General features: G+C 37.4%; 2 protein-coding genes across 3 annotated transcripts; one reads left to right on the top strand and one right to left on the bottom strand.

The window, feature by feature from the left end:
* Positions 1-3,426: 3,426 nt before the first annotated feature.
* fkbp2 (FKBP prolyl isomerase 2) lies at positions 3,427-6,166 on the top strand. Its single transcript, XM_058758931.1, has 6 exons — positions 3,427-3,520; positions 3,928-4,088; positions 4,169-4,281; positions 4,583-4,629; positions 4,738-4,773; positions 5,406-6,166. The coding sequence occupies exons 2-6, from the start codon at positions 3,930-3,932 to the stop codon at positions 5,465-5,467; spliced, it is 417 nt and encodes a 138-aa protein (XP_058614914.1). The 5' UTR covers positions 3,427-3,520; positions 3,928-3,929; the 3' UTR covers positions 5,468-6,166.
* Positions 6,167-6,305: 139 nt separating this feature from the next.
* ppp1r14ba (protein phosphatase 1, regulatory (inhibitor) subunit 14Ba) lies at positions 6,306-15,387 on the bottom strand. 2 transcript variants are annotated; one of them, XM_058758932.1, is made up of 5 exons: positions 15,190-15,387; positions 14,858-15,070; positions 7,562-7,645; positions 7,231-7,263; positions 6,306-7,058 (listed from the first exon to the last, which is right to left on the bottom strand). In XM_058758932.1, the coding sequence occupies exons 1-5, from the start codon at positions 15,232-15,234 to the stop codon at positions 6,975-6,977; spliced, it is 459 nt and encodes a 152-aa protein (XP_058614915.1). In that variant the 5' UTR covers positions 15,235-15,387; the 3' UTR covers positions 6,306-6,974. The 2 variants fall into 2 exon arrangements, with proteins under 2 accessions (XP_058614915.1, XP_058614917.1); XM_058758934.1 differs by having other exon boundaries at positions 14,858-15,054.
* Between the last annotated feature and the right edge of the window lie 6,856 nt (positions 15,388-22,243).

The following is a 22,243-nucleotide window of genomic DNA, read 5'->3' as shown; positions in this document are numbered from 1 at the left end:
TTTGCTGTGACACTCATATATTTAACTCAGGTGCTGTCCATTTCTTCTGATCATCCTTGAGATGGTTCTACACCTTCATTTGAGTCCAGCTGTGTTTGATTATACTGATTGGACTTGATTAGGAAAGCCACACACCTGTCTATATAAGACCTTACAGCTCACAGTGCATGTCAGAGCAAATGAGAATCATGAGGTCAAAGGAACTGCCTGAAGAGCTCAGAGACAGAATTGTGGCAAGGCACAGATCTGGCCAAGGTTACAAAAAATTTCTGCTGCACTTAAGGTTCCTAAGAGCACAGTGGCCTCCATAATCCTTAAATGGAAGGCGTTTGGGACGACCAGAACCCTTCCTAGAGCTGGCCGTCCGCCAAACTGAGCTATCGGGGAGAAGAGCCTTGGTGAGAGAGGTAAAGAAGAACCCAAAGATCACTGTGGCTGAGCTCCAGAGATGCAGTCGGGAGATGGGAGAAAGTTGTAGAAAGTCAACCATCACTGCAGCCCTCCACCAGTCGGGGCTTTATGGCAGAGTGGCCCGACGGAAGCCTCTCCTCAGTGCAAGACACATGAAAGCCCGCATGGAGTTTGCTATAAAACACCTGAATAAGATTCTCTGGTCTGATGAGACCAAGATAGAACTTTTTGGCCTCAATTCTAAGCGGTATGTGTGGAGAAAACCAGGCACTGCTCATCACCTGTCCAATACAGTCCCAACAGTGAAGCATGGTGGTGGCAGCATCATGCTGTGGGGGTGTTTTTCAGCTGCAGGGACAGGACGACTGGTTGCAATCGAGGGAAAGATGAATGCGGCCAAGTACAGGGATATCCTGGACGAAAACCTTCTCCAGAGTGCTCAGGACCTCAGACTGGGCCGAAGGTCTATCTTCCAACAAGACAATGACCCTAAGCACACAGCTAAAATAACAAAGGAGTGGCTTCACAACAACTCCGTGACTGTTCTTGAATGGCCCAGCCAGAGCCCTGACTTAATCCCAATTGAGCATCTCTGGAGAGACCAAAAAACGGCTGTCCACCAACGTTTACCATCCAACCTGACAGAACTGGAGAGGATCTGCAAGGAGGAATGGCAGAGGATCCCCAAATCCAGGTGTGAAAAACTTGTTGCATCTTTCCCAAAAAGACTCATGGCTGTATTAGATCAAAAGGGTGCTTCTACTAAATACTGAGCAAAGGGTCTGAATACTTGGGACCATGTGATATTTCAGTTTTTCTTTTTTAATAAATCTGCAAAAATGTCAACATGTCTGTTTTTCTGTCAATATGGGGTGCTGTGTGTACATTGAGGGGAAAAAGTGAAAAATTTAAGGGGGTCTGAATACTTTCTGTACCCATTGTATATGTGTGTGTGTGTGTATATATATATATATATATAAGTTCTCATGTCAACATTTGAAGTGGATCAAAAAAGTTCAAAGTTGTTGTAAAACAAGAACGCTTTTAGGTTTTAGGACAACTTTGATGAAAGGTTTTGATCCACTTCAAATGTTGACTGTGTGTGTATATATATGCGTGTATATATAATTGATATTTATTTTTTGCAATAAACTTCTACACAATGACTATTATCAGTTTTTTTTAAATATTGTACCATAGTTTTGGTTTGATTACTATACTGTAATTTATTCCCTCAAAGTCATAAATTTTTATTTATTTTATTTGATTCCCAACCATTTGTCCTATGTAGAGTCATGTGTTTTTATTTTATTATATTTTTAAATGCTTTAAAACCAAGTTTACATGTGATGCATCTCATCTGTTTGGTTTGGTACATATTTTTTTTTTCTATGGTGAAAAATACTTTCTGAATCAAGGCCACTGGAAAAAAAAAAAACGTGCGGTCACTGTTGTGCTCAGTAAGGAGAACATTTTCTAGTAGAAGAACTTTTTTTAGTAAACCTGCTATACTTGGGAAGGTGTTTTTAAATCCTTTGTGTATTTTGTCTGTTGGGTCAGTATCTGCCCTGCTCATTTTCAGTTCTGCTACAGTAAGGTACAAACTTCCAAATGCAAGTACTCCAAACAAACACTGTACCTTAATGTGGAGCAGCATTTCATTCTCAAATAAGACGTGAACACATTGTCGAGGGAACACACAGTCTTCAATTAATTTTAACCAACAATCTGTGATGGCGACATTTGGTAGGCACAGCATGATTACTGCACATCTGCTGGAGCCTGTAATAATTTATTCATTTAAGGTCAAATGTAACACACGCCTGTCCATAGATCGAGTCTGTTGTGATTTATCGGGGCAGTAAGGGACACTTGAGGGGGGAAAAAGAAGATCATTTTGGGGAGAGCAGCTGACTCATTTGCATTCAGTCCGTCTCACTGAAACCAGCCACAGGAGAGAGAGTCAAATGATAGAATGAAGAAGGCTGTCTGCCCACCTTTGGTCACCCACAGCAACGGAAACCTTTTTTTATTGCAGTCACATACAGTACAGTCACATCTGACTCACGGGATTGAAATGAGAAATCTTCAGACAGAGATGAATGAAGCGATTATGGTAATGCTTTTGTTCAGGGTGGAGGTTGAATATGTGCCACGCTCCCTGAAAAGATTTCTGCCATTCGTAGTTTTAACCCTCTGAAGCCTGTCATATAAAACAATAGTCCGTATTTCTTTTGATAAAACAGTTTATTCGACCTTACATAAAATAACTTTTAATATAAAAGAAAACCTAAAGAAATCATACAAGTTTTATGTTTTGTATCATATTTTATACGTCAGGCTTTTATGGCCCATAGTAATGATGTAGGGAGAATATGGAGCTCATTCTTGGGAAGAAACAAAGTGTGTTTTAAAGAGGCCCAAACTGAGCAAAAATGCAATCGTAGGCTATTTATGCAATTTGTTGCAATTCTGATATCTTGTAAAGAAAATCAATGAGATTTTTAGGCCTATATCAGAGTACTTAACATAAAATGCCAAATATTAGTTCTTACTCTATATCTCCCAATAAGATGTCTTAATAAGACGATATTTTGAAATAGCCTACTGAATCTAGCAATTTGCAATACATAGTACACCTCTTGCTTACTAATTTCTCTCCTCATCTTCAAAACGGTTCGACTTTTTCACATAAAATAATACTCCAAAAATGTTTTTAAAATGTATTACTGGGGTTTAGATATTTTACAAATAAGAAAGTAATTTATGAGGAAATAGCGCCCCCATGTGTGACTCTTAATAATCTTAGCGGCAAACAAATTAAAAGTCCCGTTTCACAGCCCCAGTATTTCCTCAAAACAATCTTTATCAGTGTAGTATTAAGTAACATTCTTATTTGAATATTAAATTATTTAAAAATAAATATAGTTTTAAAATATTATTTCTTAACCCTCTTAAATTTTAAATGACGTACTGAATTTTTTTTTTTTTCTTTTTTTTTTGAATTTTGGAAAGCTAGTAGGAAGCGAGCCAAGCCTGCTGACGTCACTTCCTGATGAAAGACTCATTCTGGGATTCGGAGGGGACGAGTATTTTATTCTTATTACAGGTAATTGCATTTTTTATCCATCAATTAAGCATTAAAATGACTACAATCGAAATGTATCCCAGGCGTCTCTCTTTGTAGACGGCTATATTTCCTAATAAACATGGTTCAGCTGAAAACCGTAGCATTCATCCAATTAACTTCCTCTAAAATAATTCCAGCACGCTACAAAAAGCTGCTATGATTATTAGCGGAAGTGTTTTGCTAGTTAAAATGCACCGTATAGATTAGCGTAAGCTCATTTAAAGTCCTGCTGCTTCTAACACAGCCAATTACTGCATCAGTTATTAAATGATAACGTGTACTTCTGTTTGGAGACCACACGCATGCGCAGACATGAGCAATATTGCGGTTATCTTTTTTTAGCGATCAAAGACTAATTTCATCCATGTTATTTCTTCTTTCCACAGACATGAGGCTGAATTTGGTATTAGCTGTCACTCTGATGTCCATCCCCATGGCACTTGTGCAAGGGGCTGAGAAGAAAAAACTACAGATTGGAATCAAGAAAAGAGTGGACAACTGTCCTATAAAGTCCCGCAAGGGAGACGTGTTGAACATGCACTACAGTGTAAGTGCCTGATTGTTCTGACCTAAATATGATTCTTGCCCAAAAATGTCTTCTCCTAACAGTCTTGTTTTTATCTGCAGGGGAAACTGGAGGATGGCACAGAATTTGACAGCAGTATCCCGAGGAATCAGCCCTTCACCTTTACTCTTGGCACGGGACAGGTCATCAAGGGCTGGGATCAGGGTCTGTTGGGGTGAGCAGCTGCACTACTGCATTTCTTGATGATCTGAGATTCTGTGTCATACATCAGTCAGGATTAGGATTTAAAGAGATGAACCTAAAGTTAGTCTAATAAAGAGGAATTAGCAGATTAGGTTTAAGAGCCATTGTGAAACTGTGTTAGATATATTGGCATGTGTTGATGCAGTGGTCTGCAAAAGTGTGTTAAGGTTCATGTTTGTCATCATATTCCTTTTTTCTTTACTATTATATCTTTGATGTCTCAATTTATAAAAACTGATTTAGCATGTGATGTTCCTTCTCTTAACTCTTAGGATGTGTGAGGGTGAGAAGAGGAAGCTGGTAATTCCCTCTGAGCTTGGTGAGTATGTTATGGAAATGTAATATGTTCCACAAGTTTCAAAATCCATCAAAAATATATGATTTTAGACCATACAGTATCTTCAAATATGTGACTGTTTAACTACAGGTTATGGTGACAGAGGAGCGCCACCTAAAATTCCAGGTAAGATGATTAGCAATTATTTCTTCAGTTTTCAACATGGTGTCTGATACCAGGCACGTTAATATTATATCATTTTCTACAATAAAAGGAAGATTAAAGCTTGATATGTTAGGGATCCATAGAAGGTCATTCACCTTGACTTAGAGTAGCTTTAAGAAGTATTTGGACACTTGAGCTGCTCTTAAAAACAAATGAATGACTTTGTACTCTATAAAGAAACTCAGAAAGTGACATTCATTTTAAAATAAATTAATTTAATTAATGAAAAGAGAGCACAAACTGACTAAAAATCACATTGACATCAAAGTCATTGTAAAAATGGTCTGGAAAAGTTTTGAGTTAAATAGTATTTAGCTTCATTTGTTTGCAGATGCCACTTAGTTGTTAGCTATTTTGTTGTGACATTCATATACTTTTAAGTGGCTGAAGGGCCTCAGCAAACTTTCAAGAGGGCCGCAGGATGACTTTTAAATGAATATGTTCTTAATGCAATTAATAATCATAATATCATTAATAAAAACCTCATTAAAATGCCTCCTTAGTAACAGTTTCCAGTTTATTTTTAAAAAGCTGCTTTATCATTATTATAGCAGAATACAGTCTCACTTTGCAAATCTCTGTTTTCCCGCTAGGTGGTGCCACACTCATCTTTGAAGTAGAACTGTTGAGCATTGAGAGAAGATCTGATTTATAGTGACAGATTTGTGGGCCTGTCAGTCTTAAGCATTTAAAGTCATTGTGTTTGCAGCAAGATCAACGACTGCAGCTGTGTGCTACGCTGCTGTACTGGTGTCCTCTGAACCCATATAGCAATTTCAGGTCCATCTAAATATGAAAATTCTGTCATTTATTAACCCACATGTCATTCCAAAAGTGTTTGACCTTTTTCTTTGGTAGAACATAGAAGAAAATATTTTGAAGAATGCTAGTAGCTAAATGGTTTCTGTTCCCATTGACATCGAGAAAAAAAAAGAAAAAGAATTGGAAGTCAATGGAACTGAAGATCCAAATATTCTTCAGAATATCATATTTTGTGTAATACAGAAAAAAAGTCATACAGGTTTGGAATGACATGAGTGTGAGTACATGACAGAATTTTTATTTTTAGGTGGACTATCTCTTTAAAGACCTTTTTCAGATACTCAAAAGGTTACAGAAACAAAAGAAGCTGACACTTTTCTTTTTTGGATGTTTCCCTTTCAAAAAAAGAACGACACCGCTTTTCAGACATGTATGTAGCACCATTCTTTATTTGAGAGCCTTACTACACGTATTTGGTTGTGAGAGTGCACACAGTACAGTTTTTGCCATTCCAACAAATTCTGATCATCAACATATGCATTTCTCAAATCTTGTTCACTTGAAATTGAATAAACATTTTATTTACAAAAGATATGCGGGCTTTGAGCTTCATTTAGCATTGACCTTGGCCTACACCACCAAAGCATGTTCATTCTTAGCCTTCTTCATCTTCATTTTTGTAAAAATATCAGATGTAACAAATTGGCAAATTCACTCTATCAGTATTGCTACTCGTCATCCTCAAACTAGTTTAATTTTCCTCAGTCAAATGATTTCTAAAAGCAGTAGTACTAAACACAGACCTGTCATTTTTTCCCTAAAATGGTAGATTAAAAATGGCTTACAAAACACAAGTTCACAATTCTCATCCCCCCTCCCTCTTCCCGCATTACATCAACACACCCCAAAATCTGAAACCCCACATCTAAAAACTACTATTTTCTGCCCTGCAAAAAATTATTCCGCCCTTACGAAAGACAGCATATGTGAGAGACTGACAAAAAAGGAGGGTGAAAAGAAATCAGCTTTGTTCTAATTTCCTACTCGATTACAGACGGACACATCGGGCCAAGTTACGTGGCTGAAAAAAGTGTATTAGTGAACAATGTAACTGTAACATCAACCATTCGATTCCTTTCCCTAAATCACCACGGGAGTTTTAAGCTAAAGGGACACTACCACACTCTCTACATGTAATATATGCTGAAACAGTACTAAGACGAAGTAAAAACAGTTTGGGGTGTTCAACCTGCAGCTGAGATTGGCTTGGCTGAACTCGTATCGTTGATCTCCATTTGACAGACGCTGTGGTTTAGTGGTTGGGTCTGCATGCCTGCATCTCTCCTCTGGGTTTGGAGTGACAGGTTGGTTTTGTGGTGGTGGGAGGAGCTGTGGTGACCTCATGGCGTCAGCTCCCCTTTCTTCTGGGGGGTGCTGAGTTTCTGCATCCCTCTGACCTTCTCCAGCAACGCCGCTACGAAATCCTGAAGGTGGCCAGAGCCAGAATTACGGCAAGAAAAGGCATATTTCTGTCCCAAGTGTGATTAAATGAAGTATAATCGCATTGTAATGAGTGACTCGGTGGCTCTGAGAATATCAAGACCGCCTGTAATGACGGTAATTGCTAATGCTATTAATATTCCAAATGGCACTTACATCATTAGGCTTATAACAGTCGACCAGCAGCATCTGAAAACAAAAATGGAAAGAGATTTAATGCCTTTCAGACTAATCTGCTGTTTTTCCAACTGTGTACCAATGAAAGCGGAAAAAGCTGACGCTAAACACCGAAATAAATCTCCTGCTGAAAATTTAGTCTTCAAAAAGAGCTCAAGAATGGAAGGATTACTGTCAAACCACCTGCAGATGAAATGTCAGAGAGATGCTAGAGCGCAATTCAGCACAGAAGGGTGAACATTAATATTCTTACAAGGAGATATCTGAAGCGAACAGAATCAAGTTAAATGTATTAAAGATCTGATTAGACCTTCACTCGAATGGCTCTCTCAACATCACTGGGCAGATCCAGCAGCTCATCCACATCTATTTCCAGCTCAGGCACCTCATCCTCCTGCAAAATACAGAACCACAGATGAGAGAGACGTTAACGGGGACTTCTGTAGAAAAAAAAAAAGTCAAAGTGAATAATTCACAAGCCACAGACCAGTATGAGGTGAAATCAATCAGGCAAACATCTCCTGATCTCAGAGTTCATGTAGCCAATAAGGGCTGGTCCACTATTTTTATACCCCACAGTGTCCCACAAATGTGCAAAAACTGTACCTTTAGGGTTGCAACAGCTTGTCACAAGGGACAACTTGTGCCTTATCTACCACTGAAAGGTGCATATTGGTATTTTGTCATTTACTCACCTTCATGTCATTCCAAACCTGTATGACTTTTTTTTTGTTTTTTTTGGCAGAATACAAAAGAAGATATTTTTTGGTTTTGGTTCCCATTGACTTCTATTGTATGGAAGTCGATTGGAACCATTGGGAACTGGTTAAAAGCATTCTTCAAAATATCTTCTTTTGTGTTTTTCACAGAAGAAAGAAAGTCATATACACTACCAGTCAAATGTTTTTGAACAGAAAGATTTTTTAATGTTTTTTGAAGAATTCTCCTCTGCTCACCCAAGCCTGCATTTATTTGATCCAAAATACAGCAAAAGCAGCAATATTGTGAAATATTTTTTACTGTTTAAAGTAACTTATTTCTATTTGAATATATTTTAAAATGTAATTTATTCCTGTGATCAAAGCTAAATTTTCAGCATCATTACTCCAGTCTTCAGTGTCACATGATCCTTCAGAAACCATTCTAATATGCTGATTTGCTGTTCAAGAAACTTTTTTTTAAATTAGTATTATTATCAATATTTAAAATAGTTTTTAACTTTTTTTTTAGGATTCTTTGATGGAGAAAGATCAGCATTTACCTGAAATAAAATGCTTTTGTAAGATTATACACTATATACCATTCAAAAGCTTGGAGTCAGTATAACTTTTTTGGTAAATAAATTATAGAAATGAATACATTTATTTAGCAAGGATGCTTTAAATTGATGATAAAGACATCTATAATGTTACAAGATAAGATTTTTATTTCAGATAAATGCTGTTCTTCTGAACTTTCTATTCATCAAAGAAACCTGAGAAAATTCTACTCGGCTGTTTTCAACATAATAATAATAAAAAATGTTTTTTTGAGTAGCAAACAGAGCTTAAAGTTTTCCGGCACCGTGCCGGTGTTGTGCCCATTTTCTACTCCCTGCCAAATTATTACCCCCCTCATTGAAATCGCTACCTGATTGCCGAATCCTAACCCCTCCCCCACACCTAACCCTAAACCTACCAATACTAGGGGGGTAATAATCTGGCGAGGGTCAGAATTCGGCACAACACCGGATCTCCGGCGTACAGCGTTTGTCTGTGAAAAAAAATAAATAAAAAAAATCCTACATTTAAAAAAAACATGTCGATATCACTGTCGAGTCCATGAGTTCGCCGACCAATGGTATGAGAGGAGCACAGCTTTCACTCTCAACCAAACTAACATTACTAGCCAATCAGAATTTTTTGCTCTTATAAACACGAGACACGCGTAATAGTAGGCAGAGTCGTAGCCCTGATGAATGGAGAAGCGCGACAAAAAGCTGCGAGGCGCGATATGGCCAAAGTCCATCTAGCGCATATTTACATGGAAAAACTAATTAAAAAGCAGAGGCTTTTTGAAAAGGTCCTGTTCACATATGATCTAATGGTAATTTACCAGTAAAGACTGTGTGTGAAAGGGGCTAAACTCTTCCTCAGTATATGCTGTGAGAATTGCTTAAAGTTCATCTGGGAAAACAATGTGCATTATCTTACTAGATTTGTAACGTAAATCATTTATAAACCTTTGCCTAAATGTCTAAATGCCATGTTGTACATCGCGATTTCAAAATAAAAGTTTCTGCATGTGGCCAAATATTAAAATTTATTGGATTAAAACATCGTTTAATCACGCTGTAAAGCGAAACGTCACCAGGCCGTTGGCGCCCTCTGCAGGTATTTGTTATAATACATAATTTACTTAAATTGGTTATGTTCATATTATGTATAGGCATATTACATTATGTATTTTAACTGTGTTGTTCAATAAAACCATGTAATTACTTGGTTTTAATATTTTATTTGAGCCAATTATTATTGCCTCATCGTTAGTTTATATATAAATAATCATACTACAGCCTGGTATTCACTTAGGTCTGTTTGTGTTAATAAAAATATCAGATTACTCAATTGTCAAAATAATCAGTAGATTACTTGATTACCAAAATAATCATTAGTTACAGCCATAGATTAGTTAACATATTTCAAAATTAAACAGTTTTTTTACTTTTTGTAATTAAAAGACAAATATGTTGTCATTTAAAATTTCTTAAAAATAGCATAGCATTAAAATTGTCTCGTTCTAGTGAATCAATTATCTGTATTTTGTCTCATCTCGTGATCTAAGTATATTGTCACACCCCTAGTGTTGATAAGCGGTGATATACAGGTGCTGGTCATATAATTAGAATATCATCAAAAAGTTTATTTATTTCACTAATTCCATTCAAAAAGTGAAACTTGTATATTATATTCATTCATTACACACAGACTGATATATTTCAAATTTTTATTTCTTTTAATTTTGATGATTAGAGCTTACAGCTCATGAAAGTCAAAAATCAGTATCTCAAAATATTAGAATATTACTTAAGACCAATACAAAGAAAGGATTTTTAGAAATCTTGGCCAACTGAAAAGTATGAAAATGAAAAGTATGAGCATGTACAGCACTCAATACTTAGTTGGGGCTCCTTTTGCCTGAATTACTGCAGCAATGCGGCGTGGCATGGAGTCGATCAGTCTGTGGCACTGCTCAGGTGTTATGAGAGCCCAGGTTGCTCTGATAGTGGCCTTCAGCTCATCTGCATTGTTGGGTCTGGTGTCTCTCATCTTCCTCTTGACAATACCCCATAGATTCTCTATGGGGTTCAGGTCAGGCGAGTTTGCTGGCCAATCAAGCACAGTAACACTATGGTCATTGAACCAGCTTTTGGTACCTTTGGCAGTGTGGGCAGGTGCCAAGTCCTGCTGGAAAATGAAATCAGCATCTCCATAAAGCTTGTCAACAGAAGGAAGCATGAAGTGCTCTAAAATTTCCTGGTAGATGGCTGCGTTGACTGTGGACATCAGAAAACACAGTGGACCAACACCAGCAGATGACATGGCAGCCCAAATCATCACTGACTGTGGAAACTTCACACTGGACTTCAAGCAACATGGATTCTGTGCCTCTCCACTCTTCCTTCAGACTCTGGGACCTTGATTTCCAAATGAAATGTAAAATTTACTTTCATCTGAAAAGAGGACTTTGGACCACTGAGCAACAGTCCAGTTCTTTTTCTCCACAGCCCAGTTAAGATGCTTCTGACGTTGTCTCTGGTTCAGAAGTGGCTTGGTAGCCCTTTTCCTGAAGACGCCTGAGCGTGGTGACTCTTGATGCACTGACTCCAGCTTCAGTTCTCTCCTTGTGAAGCTCTCACAAGTGTTTGAATCGGCTTTGCTTGACTGTATTCTCAAGCTTACGGTCATCCCTGTTGCTTGTGCACCTTTTCCTACCCAAATTCTTCCTTCCAGTCAACTTTGCATTTAATATGCTTTGATACAGCACTCTGTAAACAGCCACACCTTTCAGTAATGACCTTCTGTGACTTACCCTCTTTGTGGAGGGTGTCAATGTTCGTCTTCTGGATCATTGCCAAGTCAGCAGTCTTCTCCATCATTGTGGTTTCAAAGAACAAGAGATACCCAGAATTTATACTGTAGGGATGGTCATTTATTCAAACTCAAATGTAAATATTTTGAGATACTGATTTTTGACTTTCATGAGCTGTAAGCTCTAATCATCAAAATTAAAATAACATTTGAAATATATCAGTCTGTGTGTAATGAATGAATATAATATACAAGTTTCACTTTTTGAATGGAATTAGTGAAATAAATCAACTTTTTGATGATATTCTAATTATATGACCAGCACCTGTATAGCTCATAATTTTCCAAGTGTATGATATAGCTTTCATTCTTCAGGTCAACCATGTATTCATGAAAAAAAGTTTCAATAAGGAAAGCAATAACTTTGCCATAGTGTCCTTTCAAATGTTTAAGTTGCAACAGTCATTGCATGCTTTGCATATGCTGCACCCTCCCCCCGCCCCTGGGAAAAAGTTCAGGCTCAGGATTTTTTTTTTTGCTTTAACCCCTGAGCAAATTAGAATATTAGAATTATTTCTGAAGGATCATGTGACTGGAGTAATGATGTTAAATATTGAGCTTTGAAATCACAGGAATAAATTACATTTTAAAATGTACTCAATTACAAAACAGTTATTTTAAATAGTAAAAATGTTTCAAAAGTTTTACTGTTTTTGCTGTACTTTGAACCAAATAAATGCAGGCTTAATAAGCAAAAGAAACTTCTCAATGTTCAAAAACGTTTGATTGGTAATGTAGGTTTGGAATGGCATGAGGCCAGAATTGCATCTTTTTTTGAGGTGGACTGTCCCTTTAATGCACTGCTGTATACCTTTTAGGGGTAGATAAGATACAGAGTTGCCTCAGTGACAAGCTGCTGTACTCCTAAAGGTAAAATGTTTGCATAATTTGTTTCTGAGAGCAGAAATCCAGCCATCTCTGGCCTTTGTGCATGACATCCTCTCTACACAACAGGATGGGTTGATCCTCATGTCGGTGTGCAATTTATTGTGTGCTTGTAAAAATAACAATTTCCATTCACTTCCTGTCAGCTTACAAAGACATTATTGTGTCTCTATCTATCCACACGCTGCTGTCTGATAGCTTCTTAGATTGAGACACAGTAAGTGAACCACAGCTTCAGCCTCTGCTGTGTAAACCCCAGGATTTGTATGTCTAATTGGAGCTAGTTTGCAGTCACACTCCTTTTCATCAAAGATTCACTCTCATTTTGCTCTTCCTGCAGTGCTATTAAGCACCATTAGTGAGTTTATATGTGCTAAGGGAGACGGGGGAGGAAAGCTGCCGTGGAAGGAATTGTCACAAGTTTTTCTTCAAGCGTATGTGCTATTACAGACATTAAAAAAGCAGGTCTGTTATGAAACCCTTCACACTGACCCATATTGTAGAGTCGCTCTAGCACACTACAGCTGACCAAAGCCTATCCAGAGGTGCTACTCTTAAAGTAAAACACCCTCTCTTGCATCTGTGACTTACAGACTAATGCAGCAATTCATGAGACAGGACTGAGAAGACTGATCAATCATGGTATTCTGTGATCAAATCAGGGCTCAATAATGACATGTTTATGAATTTATAGCTGTCATGAAGTTACAATATAGCCAAATAATTTTCAGCTTTTACTTGCTATTTTTGTCTCTGTGTGTTTGTGTGTTGTGGCCAGTAAAAGAAATGACAGGCAAAACACTGGCACAACCAGACTAGCATAAAAATATTTTTTGGAGTCCTGCAAATGTTCCACAAAAATATTGCTTAACACTTAAAATTATCAATGTTTTTTCTATGTTTCTTGAGACTATAATGACTGCTAGAAATTCAACTTTGCATCACAGGGATATATTTTTAAATATATTCAAATAGACAACGGTTATTTTAAATTGTAATAGCATTTCACAAAATTAGTGTTTTTACTGTATTTTTGCTTACATAAATGCAGCATTGGTGAGCATAAGAAACTTCTTTAAAACATTTAAAAATCTTATCACCCATACATTTTTGGATTTCATGTCAGTTTATTTAATTAAGTAGCCACTTTGAGTCCTGATCACCCAGTTTATTTTATGATAATGACCAGTATGTTATCCATCACACAGTATTTATTTCATTTAAATAATGTGAGCTCAATAAGAAAATGTACACCTGACTGTATAAAACAGCCATATGCTCACAAATATAATCATTAAACAAAAAAACACATTTAAGCCAACCTTTGTCCATGCTACTCTGAAAAAAGGCCACAGTAAAAACCTATTTAAATTAGGTTATGTAATTTGTCAGTGTTTATCGTTCTCCTCTTAGGTACAAACATTTATCTTCAGTTTTTGCTGAGGGCAGTTGTGATTTAATAAGTGCACTCTAAACATCAGCCTAATTGGACCAAACATTGCTGAGACTAGCAATATAATGGACGAGTTCTCCTGTCAGACCACATTATTATATAAATAACCTGTGGGATTCAGATGACATTTCACGGGTTCAAATATGTGTGCTTCTATTTTCCTCTCCCTTATTATTCAAATATCTCAGTAATGCGTAGGACTGTGTTCAGACATAAGAAACCATTCATCAGAAACCAAGTCAGAGGCTCTCAAGCAAATCCAGTGGATTCAGGCTACTTTGGAGTATATCAGTGAGACAAAGTGAAATGTGGATTCCCAAAGCCTGATTTTAGCTCAGGATGAGGCCTACCGCTGGGCTGAAAAGAGCATTCAGAAAAATCTCATTTTAAGAGCTGCCTAGTTTTACACGACACATAATCTAGGTCAGTTATATTAGCCCTGGAGGTTAAGTCAAGCTCAAAGTGAAGCATGCTTTGCATGTCTGAACAGATGACATCATCACAATGGCTAGTAGGGTGATTCCAAACATCCCAAGGGGTTACAAGGAAGACAAAAAAAACCCCCAAAAAACCCATCTTGACCAGTGTCACCTACTGTAAATATGTGCAATTGACATAAAAATCCTAATCAGTGATACCTGGGTTTTGTGCATCTGTTGACATGAATATATTGGGATTGGAATCCATGTCTTTGTTCATGCAACTGGAGCTCCTTGCTCATATAGATCTGTCACACTAACATATGAGGCAAGCCCACTTTTCGAATGAAATATGAATGGATGCATTATGCATAAAGGATGCATTAGGTGCTCAATTGTTTTTCCTCGCAGCACCTGTCCATGAGGCTCACCTTTGTTTTATGGCTTTGTCTGTAGTTCTATCATGCCACGCCCTTCCATGTGTAAATGCATAACCATCAAAATCAACATCGATTAAAAATAAAGACATAAAAATAAAAGATGCCATGCTGCACTTAATAAGCAACAATTTGTGAAAGCAAGGCAATTATCATGCAAAACGGACATGACAAATGGAACGAGAGGAATACCGGTGCACGAGTCCTGAAAAGAAAGAGCTGTCATTCCTTGCAACAAAGGATTGCACGCGATCAAAGCACTGACAGTGTTTAGTGTCCTACCTCGCAGTCGTACAGATTCATTAACTGGCTAACTATCCACTCCTCCAAATTCAGTCGCCTCCTCAGCTCTTTTCTGTCATATTTTACGGTCACTCGTCCTTGCTTCTGTGGCACTTCTTCTTCGGTACCGGGAGGTGTTTGAAAATAAACCCGGGGCTGAGGTGTCGTTTCCGGACTTGTTACCGCTGCCATTGTCCCTGATAATAAAAAAAGCTGAGATGGATTTAATGGATTAATTAATTAGAAGATCAATTCAAAAGAGAGAGCTGATCATGTGCACATCCATGTTGGAAAAAAAGTGCCGGGTCCCCTTTTCTTTAAATGGAACAGACCTTTAGCTTACAAGGAGTCCGCAACGGTAGACTGGGATGAGGCATACAAGGAGCTTAGAACACAGAAGAATTCATCAGCCTAATTGTGTGGCCGTGGTTTATCAAAGTCCATCTTCCCCAAATCGGTCCATCAATTGTCACAGAACAGCTTGTGGGCGCCTCCAAGTGTCCGCGCTGAAATACTAGCGCTGTCGTGAACGAATCATTCGGAACCTTTGAATCAATGAATCAGTAGAGTCGAATCTTTTTAATCAATGTGACCCTGGACCACAAAACTAGTCTTAAGTAGCACGGGTATATTTGTAGCAATAGCCAAAAATACATTGTATGAGTCAACACAATCTATTTTTCATTTTATGCCAAAAATCATTAGGATATTAAGTAAAGATCATGTTCCATGAAGATATTTTCTAAATTTCCTACCGTAAATATATTAAAACTTAATTTTTGGTTTGAAATATGCATTGATAAGAGCTTCATATGGACAACTTTAAAGGTGATTATTTTGACTATTTTGATTATTATTTTTTTTTTTTGCACTCTCAGATTCCAGATTTTCAAATAGTTGTATCTCAGCCATTGTCCTAACAAACCATACATCAATGGAAAGCTTATTTATTCAGCTTTCAGATGATGTATAAATCTCAATAAAAAAAAAAAAAGACCCCTATGACCCTAGGTTCAGGGTTACAAATCAGTAAAAGCGGTTCACTAAAACGGACTGACTCGCTACTAGCACACTACTCTACTCTATTTTGCATTATACTACACTATTTTTATATTTAAGAAATAGTAATATGTAGAGATAATGCAGAGTTGAACTGTAAATATGCAATTTGTGCTAAATAAGATTTTAGGGGATGTAATAGGCCACGATGGGCTGTCAGGGACCACGTCATTACGCAATTACGTCCAGGCGCTAAAGAAGCGCTGAACAGTATTTAAACCTTCTTGAAACGAACTGTTCAAAAGAACCGAATCGCGAAAGAATCGGACCTCCTATCACTATAAAGTACCACCACCAAAATGTTTCCCTTTAATCTTTATGCAGGTTGTGTCTACTGTTCTAATAGATGATAGATTAATAATTAAAATCACATAATCATTTCAGGTAGCCTACAGATATCATGATTCTTTAATAAAAGATATTATACTGACATTTCATGCATCTGTGAGGCCACCCCTCTTTCCTGTGTGTGGACTATTCCATCCAAATCAGATATCCTGTGCCTGGTCTCTTTCTCTCTCTTCATGCCGGTGCACACATTGCGCTTGTGCCAAGTGACCCTTACTGTCTCCCCATTTCATCGTAAAATCCAACATTATGTAATTTATTCAACCCTAATTGGTTTTTTCACTTCAGTAAATCACCATCCTTTCTGCATTAGCTGAATTTGAATGGCCTCAAGCTATTTGATTGCCCATTTAGACTTTCCTTTTAGATGACTATTTTATTAGGCTATTATTTGATTTGGTTATTGCTTGGCTACAGATGAAGAATACATGTATGAAGAAAAGCAGTGGATTAACTGTATTTACTTATTAATACAATATAAATACTTATAAATATATTACCATAATTAAACATTCAGTAAAAAAATCTTTCCATCATTATATTGTAACATCAATTCATTTCCACCCATTTTAATTTATCACAATATAATTTTTTTCACTATTTTTCAGCTCAGCGTTCTTCATCAGTAATGAAATTCAAAGGATAAAATAGTGCAATGAAATGACCTCTGCAGGATCCATATAAGTGGGTTCATTTGCTTTACAAAAAGTAAAAAAAAATGTATGCACCTTATTATGCTGTTATACTGTTATTTTTTTCTGTGGAAACTATTTTTCAGGATTCTTTGACGAATAGAAAGTTTAAAGCAATTAATTAGAAATCTTTTAATTTTTTGATCAATTTAATGCATCCTTGGTGAATAAAGTATTATTGTCTTTGAAAAGAATTCTTAATTCCAAACTTTTGAATTGCTGCTCTTCAACAGAATTCTATAAAATGTGTCACTAGAGGGCAGCCTATGATTGCTTTACTTCAGTGAATAGTGTCTAGTGAACCACACTGGTGAGAAGAGCACATTATGTAATGCAGATCTTTTGTTTGGAATTGTATCTGCTTATTTTTTTTTTTAATATGTAGAAACGAGACAGCAATTTGACTTGTGACAAAACAAGGTGTTCTTCACAGATGAATGAGTAACTAGAAAACGATATCATGCATATGCACATTTGGAACAACTTGATTAGTATAAAAACAACAAATGCATTTGAATTAGTTCATGGTGAATAACACACAAAAAAGACCCATCCATAATAAGTATTATTAGGCACTTCTCTCTGTTTACAGAACAAATTGAACAGCAGCAAAACCTGATCTGCCAAACACATATAATAATATCTACTGTTGTCTGAAAATGCTCCGTTAATATTTCTTCTTCTGCGATTTGCTGTGTCTGGGGCAGACCTTGTATGAAATACAGTAGCTGCCAACGAGGCCGTTATCCTTCTTTTTAATGCACCGTGTAATTGGTTCAGTGGCCCCTGTGTGCCACACACCAGCTCTGGATTATGAGCTCTGGGTCCTGTGGGCCTCCTTCACTCTACAGTCACCACAAAACCAATCAAAAGGCAGAACCGAGTGCTGGTACATGTTGCCTTCTCCAAACCGTTTGGGATTATAATGGAGCTTAGCGTTAGTGTTTGAGATGAAAGAGCTCTTCCAAACAATCCAACTGCAACATGAAATGTTGCATAACCACTTGCCATTGGCTTTAAGTATTGGATAATGTTCAAATTTAGCATTCAATTCTCTCTCCCTATATTACCCTCAGCGAGTCTGAGCTGGAGAGGTACGGTGGGAAATCAGAGCAGTGTGCCTTTAGCCTTAATCTAGCCTCTCTTAAGGGCCATGTTCCCTCCTTTGAGGACCTGTCGGTCATGGAGAGCACTATTCTGGGTGTTGTTTTTCCAGACATCCATGTTGGCCTGATAGAAATTAGACAGCAGCTTTCAACCTGCAAAATATGCAATGAAGCTAAATCTGATCAACACATGGATGGAAGACTGCTAAGGCTCTCTTTACTCCTGGGGCCTCATTGATAAAACGCGTGTACACACAGATTTGATCTTATTGTCTATGTACTAAAAAATAAAAATAAAAATTCTATGCCAACGGCAAGACGGTTTGTGATGTGGAAAAGTGTTAGCGCAACATCAGGTTCTAAGCAGATGCATCCAATTTTCCATGTGGCAGAGTCAGAGTACTCCAAGAATTTGGCAATTTTTGCCACTCACCATTCTCAAGTAAAGAATTTGGATGCTGATCTGGTGCTTTTTTTTATGCCAGTGACATTAATTAGGGGGCGTTTACAAGGCAGAGATCTGAAACCATTCAACTCCACACAGTTTAAAGGTCATTTGTGATTTATAGATTTCTATGTGATATACATATTTTTGTGTGTAAGTTTGTTTCTCTGAATCACATATATGTGACCCTGCACCACAAAACCAGTCTTAAGTGTAAATTTTTCGAAAATTGAGATTTATACATCAGCTGAAACGGAATAAATAAGCTTTCCATTGATGCATGGTTTGTTAGGCTCAGACAATATTTGGCCGAGGTAGGAATATCTGGAATCTGAGCATGTAAAAAAATCTAAATATTGAGAAAATCACCTTTAAAATTGTCCAAATGAAGTTCTTAGCAATGCGTATTACTAATCAAAAATGAAGTTTTGATATATTTACGGTAAGAAATTTACAAAATATCTTCATGGAACATGATCTTTTCTTAATATCCTAATGATTTTTTGCATAAAATAAAAATTGATAATTTTGACCTCTTAAAAATAAAGGTGCTTCACGATGCCATAGATAGAAGAACTTTTTTGTCTAAATGGTTCCATAAAGTACCTTTAACATCAGAAGAACCTTTCTGTTTCACAAAAGGTTCTTTGTGGTGAAAGAAGGTTCTTCAGATTATAAAAAGGTAAGGAAGAGATGGTTATTTAAAGAACATTTGACTGAATGGTTCTTTGTTGAACCAAAAATGGTTCTTCTATGGCATTGCTGTGAAGAACCTTTTACAATGTATTTTTAGCTATTGCTACAAATATACCCCAGCAACTTAAGACTGGTTTTGTGGTCCAGGGTCACATATGCACATTTGAAAAAAGATCTTTTTGTGACAATGTAGAGTGGTTTCTATACGTGATGTCTTCAAATGCACCTGGGAAGCGCCTAAATATCACACATACGAAAACACACTGTCATTTTTAATCATAAGAATAAGTTCACAACCTAATTGGAAAGCGATTATGACATACAGTGGGGCAAAAAAGTATTTAGTCAGCCACCAATTGTGCAAGTTCTCCCACTTAAAAAGATGAGAGAGGCCTGTAATTTTCATCATAGGTATACCTCAACTATGAGAGACAAAATGAGGGGAAAAAAATCCAGAAAATCACATTGTAGGATTTTTTAAAGAATTAATTGGTAAATTCCTCGGTAAAATAAGTATTTGGTCACCTACAAACAAGCAAGATTTCTGGCTCTCACAGACCTGTAACTTCTTCTTTAAGAGGCTCCTCTGTCCTCCACTCGTTACCTGTATTAATGGCATCTGTTTGAACTCGTTATCAGTATAAAAGACACCTGTCCACAACCTCAAACAGTCCAACTCCAAACTCCACCATGGCCAAGACCAAGAGCTGTCAAGGACACCAGAAACAAAATTGTAGACCTGCACCAGGCTGGGAAGACTGAATCTGCAATAGGTAAGCAGCTTGGTGTGAAGAAATTAACTGTGGGAGCAATTATTAGAAAATGGAAGACATGCAAGACCACTGATAATCTCCTTCGATCTGGGGCTCCACGCAAGATCTCACCCGTGGGGTCAAAATGATCACAAGAACTGTGAGCAAAATCCCAGAACCACACGGGGGACCTAGTGAATGACCTGCAGAGAGCTGGGACCAAAGTAACAAAGGCTACCATCAGTAACACACTGCGCCAGGGACTCAAATCCTGCAGTGCCAGGCGTGTCCCCTGCTTAAGCCAGTACATGTCCGGCCCGTCTGAAGTTTGCTAGAGAGCATTTGGATGATCATATGGTCAGATGAAACCAAAATAGAACTTTTGGTAAAAACTCAACTTGTCGTGTTTGGAGGAGAAAGAATGCTGAGTTGCATCCAAAGAACACCATACCTACTGTGAAGCATGGGGTGGAAACATCATGCTTTGGGGCTGTTTTTCTGCAAAGGGACCAGGACGACTGATCCGTGTAAGCGAAAGAATGAATGGGGCCATGTATCGTGAGATTTTGGTGAAAACCTCCTTCCATCAGCAAGGGCATTGAAGATGAAAGCGTGGCTGGGTCTTTCAGCATGACAATGATCCCAAACACACTGCCGGGCAACGAAGGAGTGGCTTCGTGAAGCATTTCAAGGTCCTGGGTGGCCTAGCCAGTCTCAGATCTCAACCCCATCGAAAATCTTTGGAATCTGTGTTGCCCAGCGACAGCCCCAAAACATTACTGCTCTAGAGGAGATCTGCATGGAGGAATGGGCCAAAATACCAGCAACAGTGTGAAACCTTGTGAAGACTTACAGAAAACATTTGACCTCTGTCATTGCCAACAAAGGGTATATAACAAAGTATTCAGATGAAATTTTGTTATTGACCAAATACTTATTTTCCACCATAATTTGCAAATAAATTCTTTAAAAATCCTACAATGTGATTTTCTGGAATTTTTTTTTTTTATCATTTTGTCTCTCATAGTTGAGGTATACTTATGATGAAAATTACAGACCTCTCTCATCTTTTTAAGTGGGAGAACTTACACAATTGGTGGCTGACTAAATACTTTTTTGCCCCACTGTATTTTGTGACAGAATATACAAAACATCTAAAACAATGCTGTGTGCTGGGCTAAATGTGCTCATTGTATGTGTAGCTAAATATGGTGACAGAAATCACAAAGAGTTTGTAAAATGTACAGTATAATGGTTCAGGTGCCTTTACCAAGCTGTAATGGGCAACATAGCTGCTTTGATGAGAAAAGAATGCTTTGTTTGTTTAGATGTCTTTGGTCAGTGCTGCACTCATATTTCAGTCGAACTGCATAGAGTTTATTTGGAAGTGGCCTGGTTGTTTGGTGCACACCAAGGTTCGGATGGCAGCATTCAGTTGAACTGGATTAACAAAGCAACCACACCAGAGTTCATTTTAATCAAACACACATCAACAAAAATGATTTATTTTTTAATAAAGCAAACATGATTTTAAAATGATACCTCATTTGACCCCAAGAAGCTAATTCTACACTTTTAATTCAAAATAAAAATATTTTGTACTCCATAAATCTAAAAACATCAATGCGTCCACAAATACCTCAATAACAAATACACACAAAACCTTCGATATTCAGCATAATAAATGATAGATCACAAATTTTCGGAGACACAAAATTAGATCAGTTAACCTCAAAAGTTTTTTGATTTACTAAATGTTGCCAGTCAGGCAAAATTGACTAGCCTAATGTCTAGCCTAAATAAAGAAAAGCATATCAAATGTTTTGAGACAAGACTTTGTGCCATCAAAGGTCACAAGAAAAAAAAAAATTAAGGTGGGGGGATCATCTTGACCTGGAGAGCATCTTGCCGTAAACTTTCAGGAAAAAGGTACACGGTTGTCAAAAGCTAAAAGGTACATCTGTGTACTTTATGGTACCTAAATGGTACAAATTACCGTACAATTACATATATAGTGGTACCTTTTGAAAGAGTTCTGACCCAGTGACAGTTTTGAATTTAAGAGTGAAACATGTTTAGCAGACAGTTAGTGGAATAGCTTCAATATTAAGATGTGCTTCAAATGATCAGTGTCACTGCACATTGAAGTAATTCTGTGAAGTGTTGCGCGTATATATCTATGTGCAGATTCTCCAAAAACGCTTAATCCCTTGTTTTATGTCAGTGGTTGATTGACAGGTAAGTAGGCGGTCCTTCGCGTTTGTTCGAACATCTTCACCACGTGAGAG

The sequence above is a fragment of the Onychostoma macrolepis genome, chromosome 21 (genome assembly GCF_012432095.1).
Source record: "Onychostoma macrolepis isolate SWU-2019 chromosome 21, ASM1243209v1, whole genome shotgun sequence".
In the NCBI taxonomy this organism is placed as follows: domain Eukaryota; kingdom Metazoa; phylum Chordata; class Actinopteri; order Cypriniformes; family Cyprinidae; genus Onychostoma; species Onychostoma macrolepis.
The sequence above is the reverse complement of the archived record's forward strand: the minus strand, read 5'-3'. Positions and strand labels throughout refer to the sequence as shown.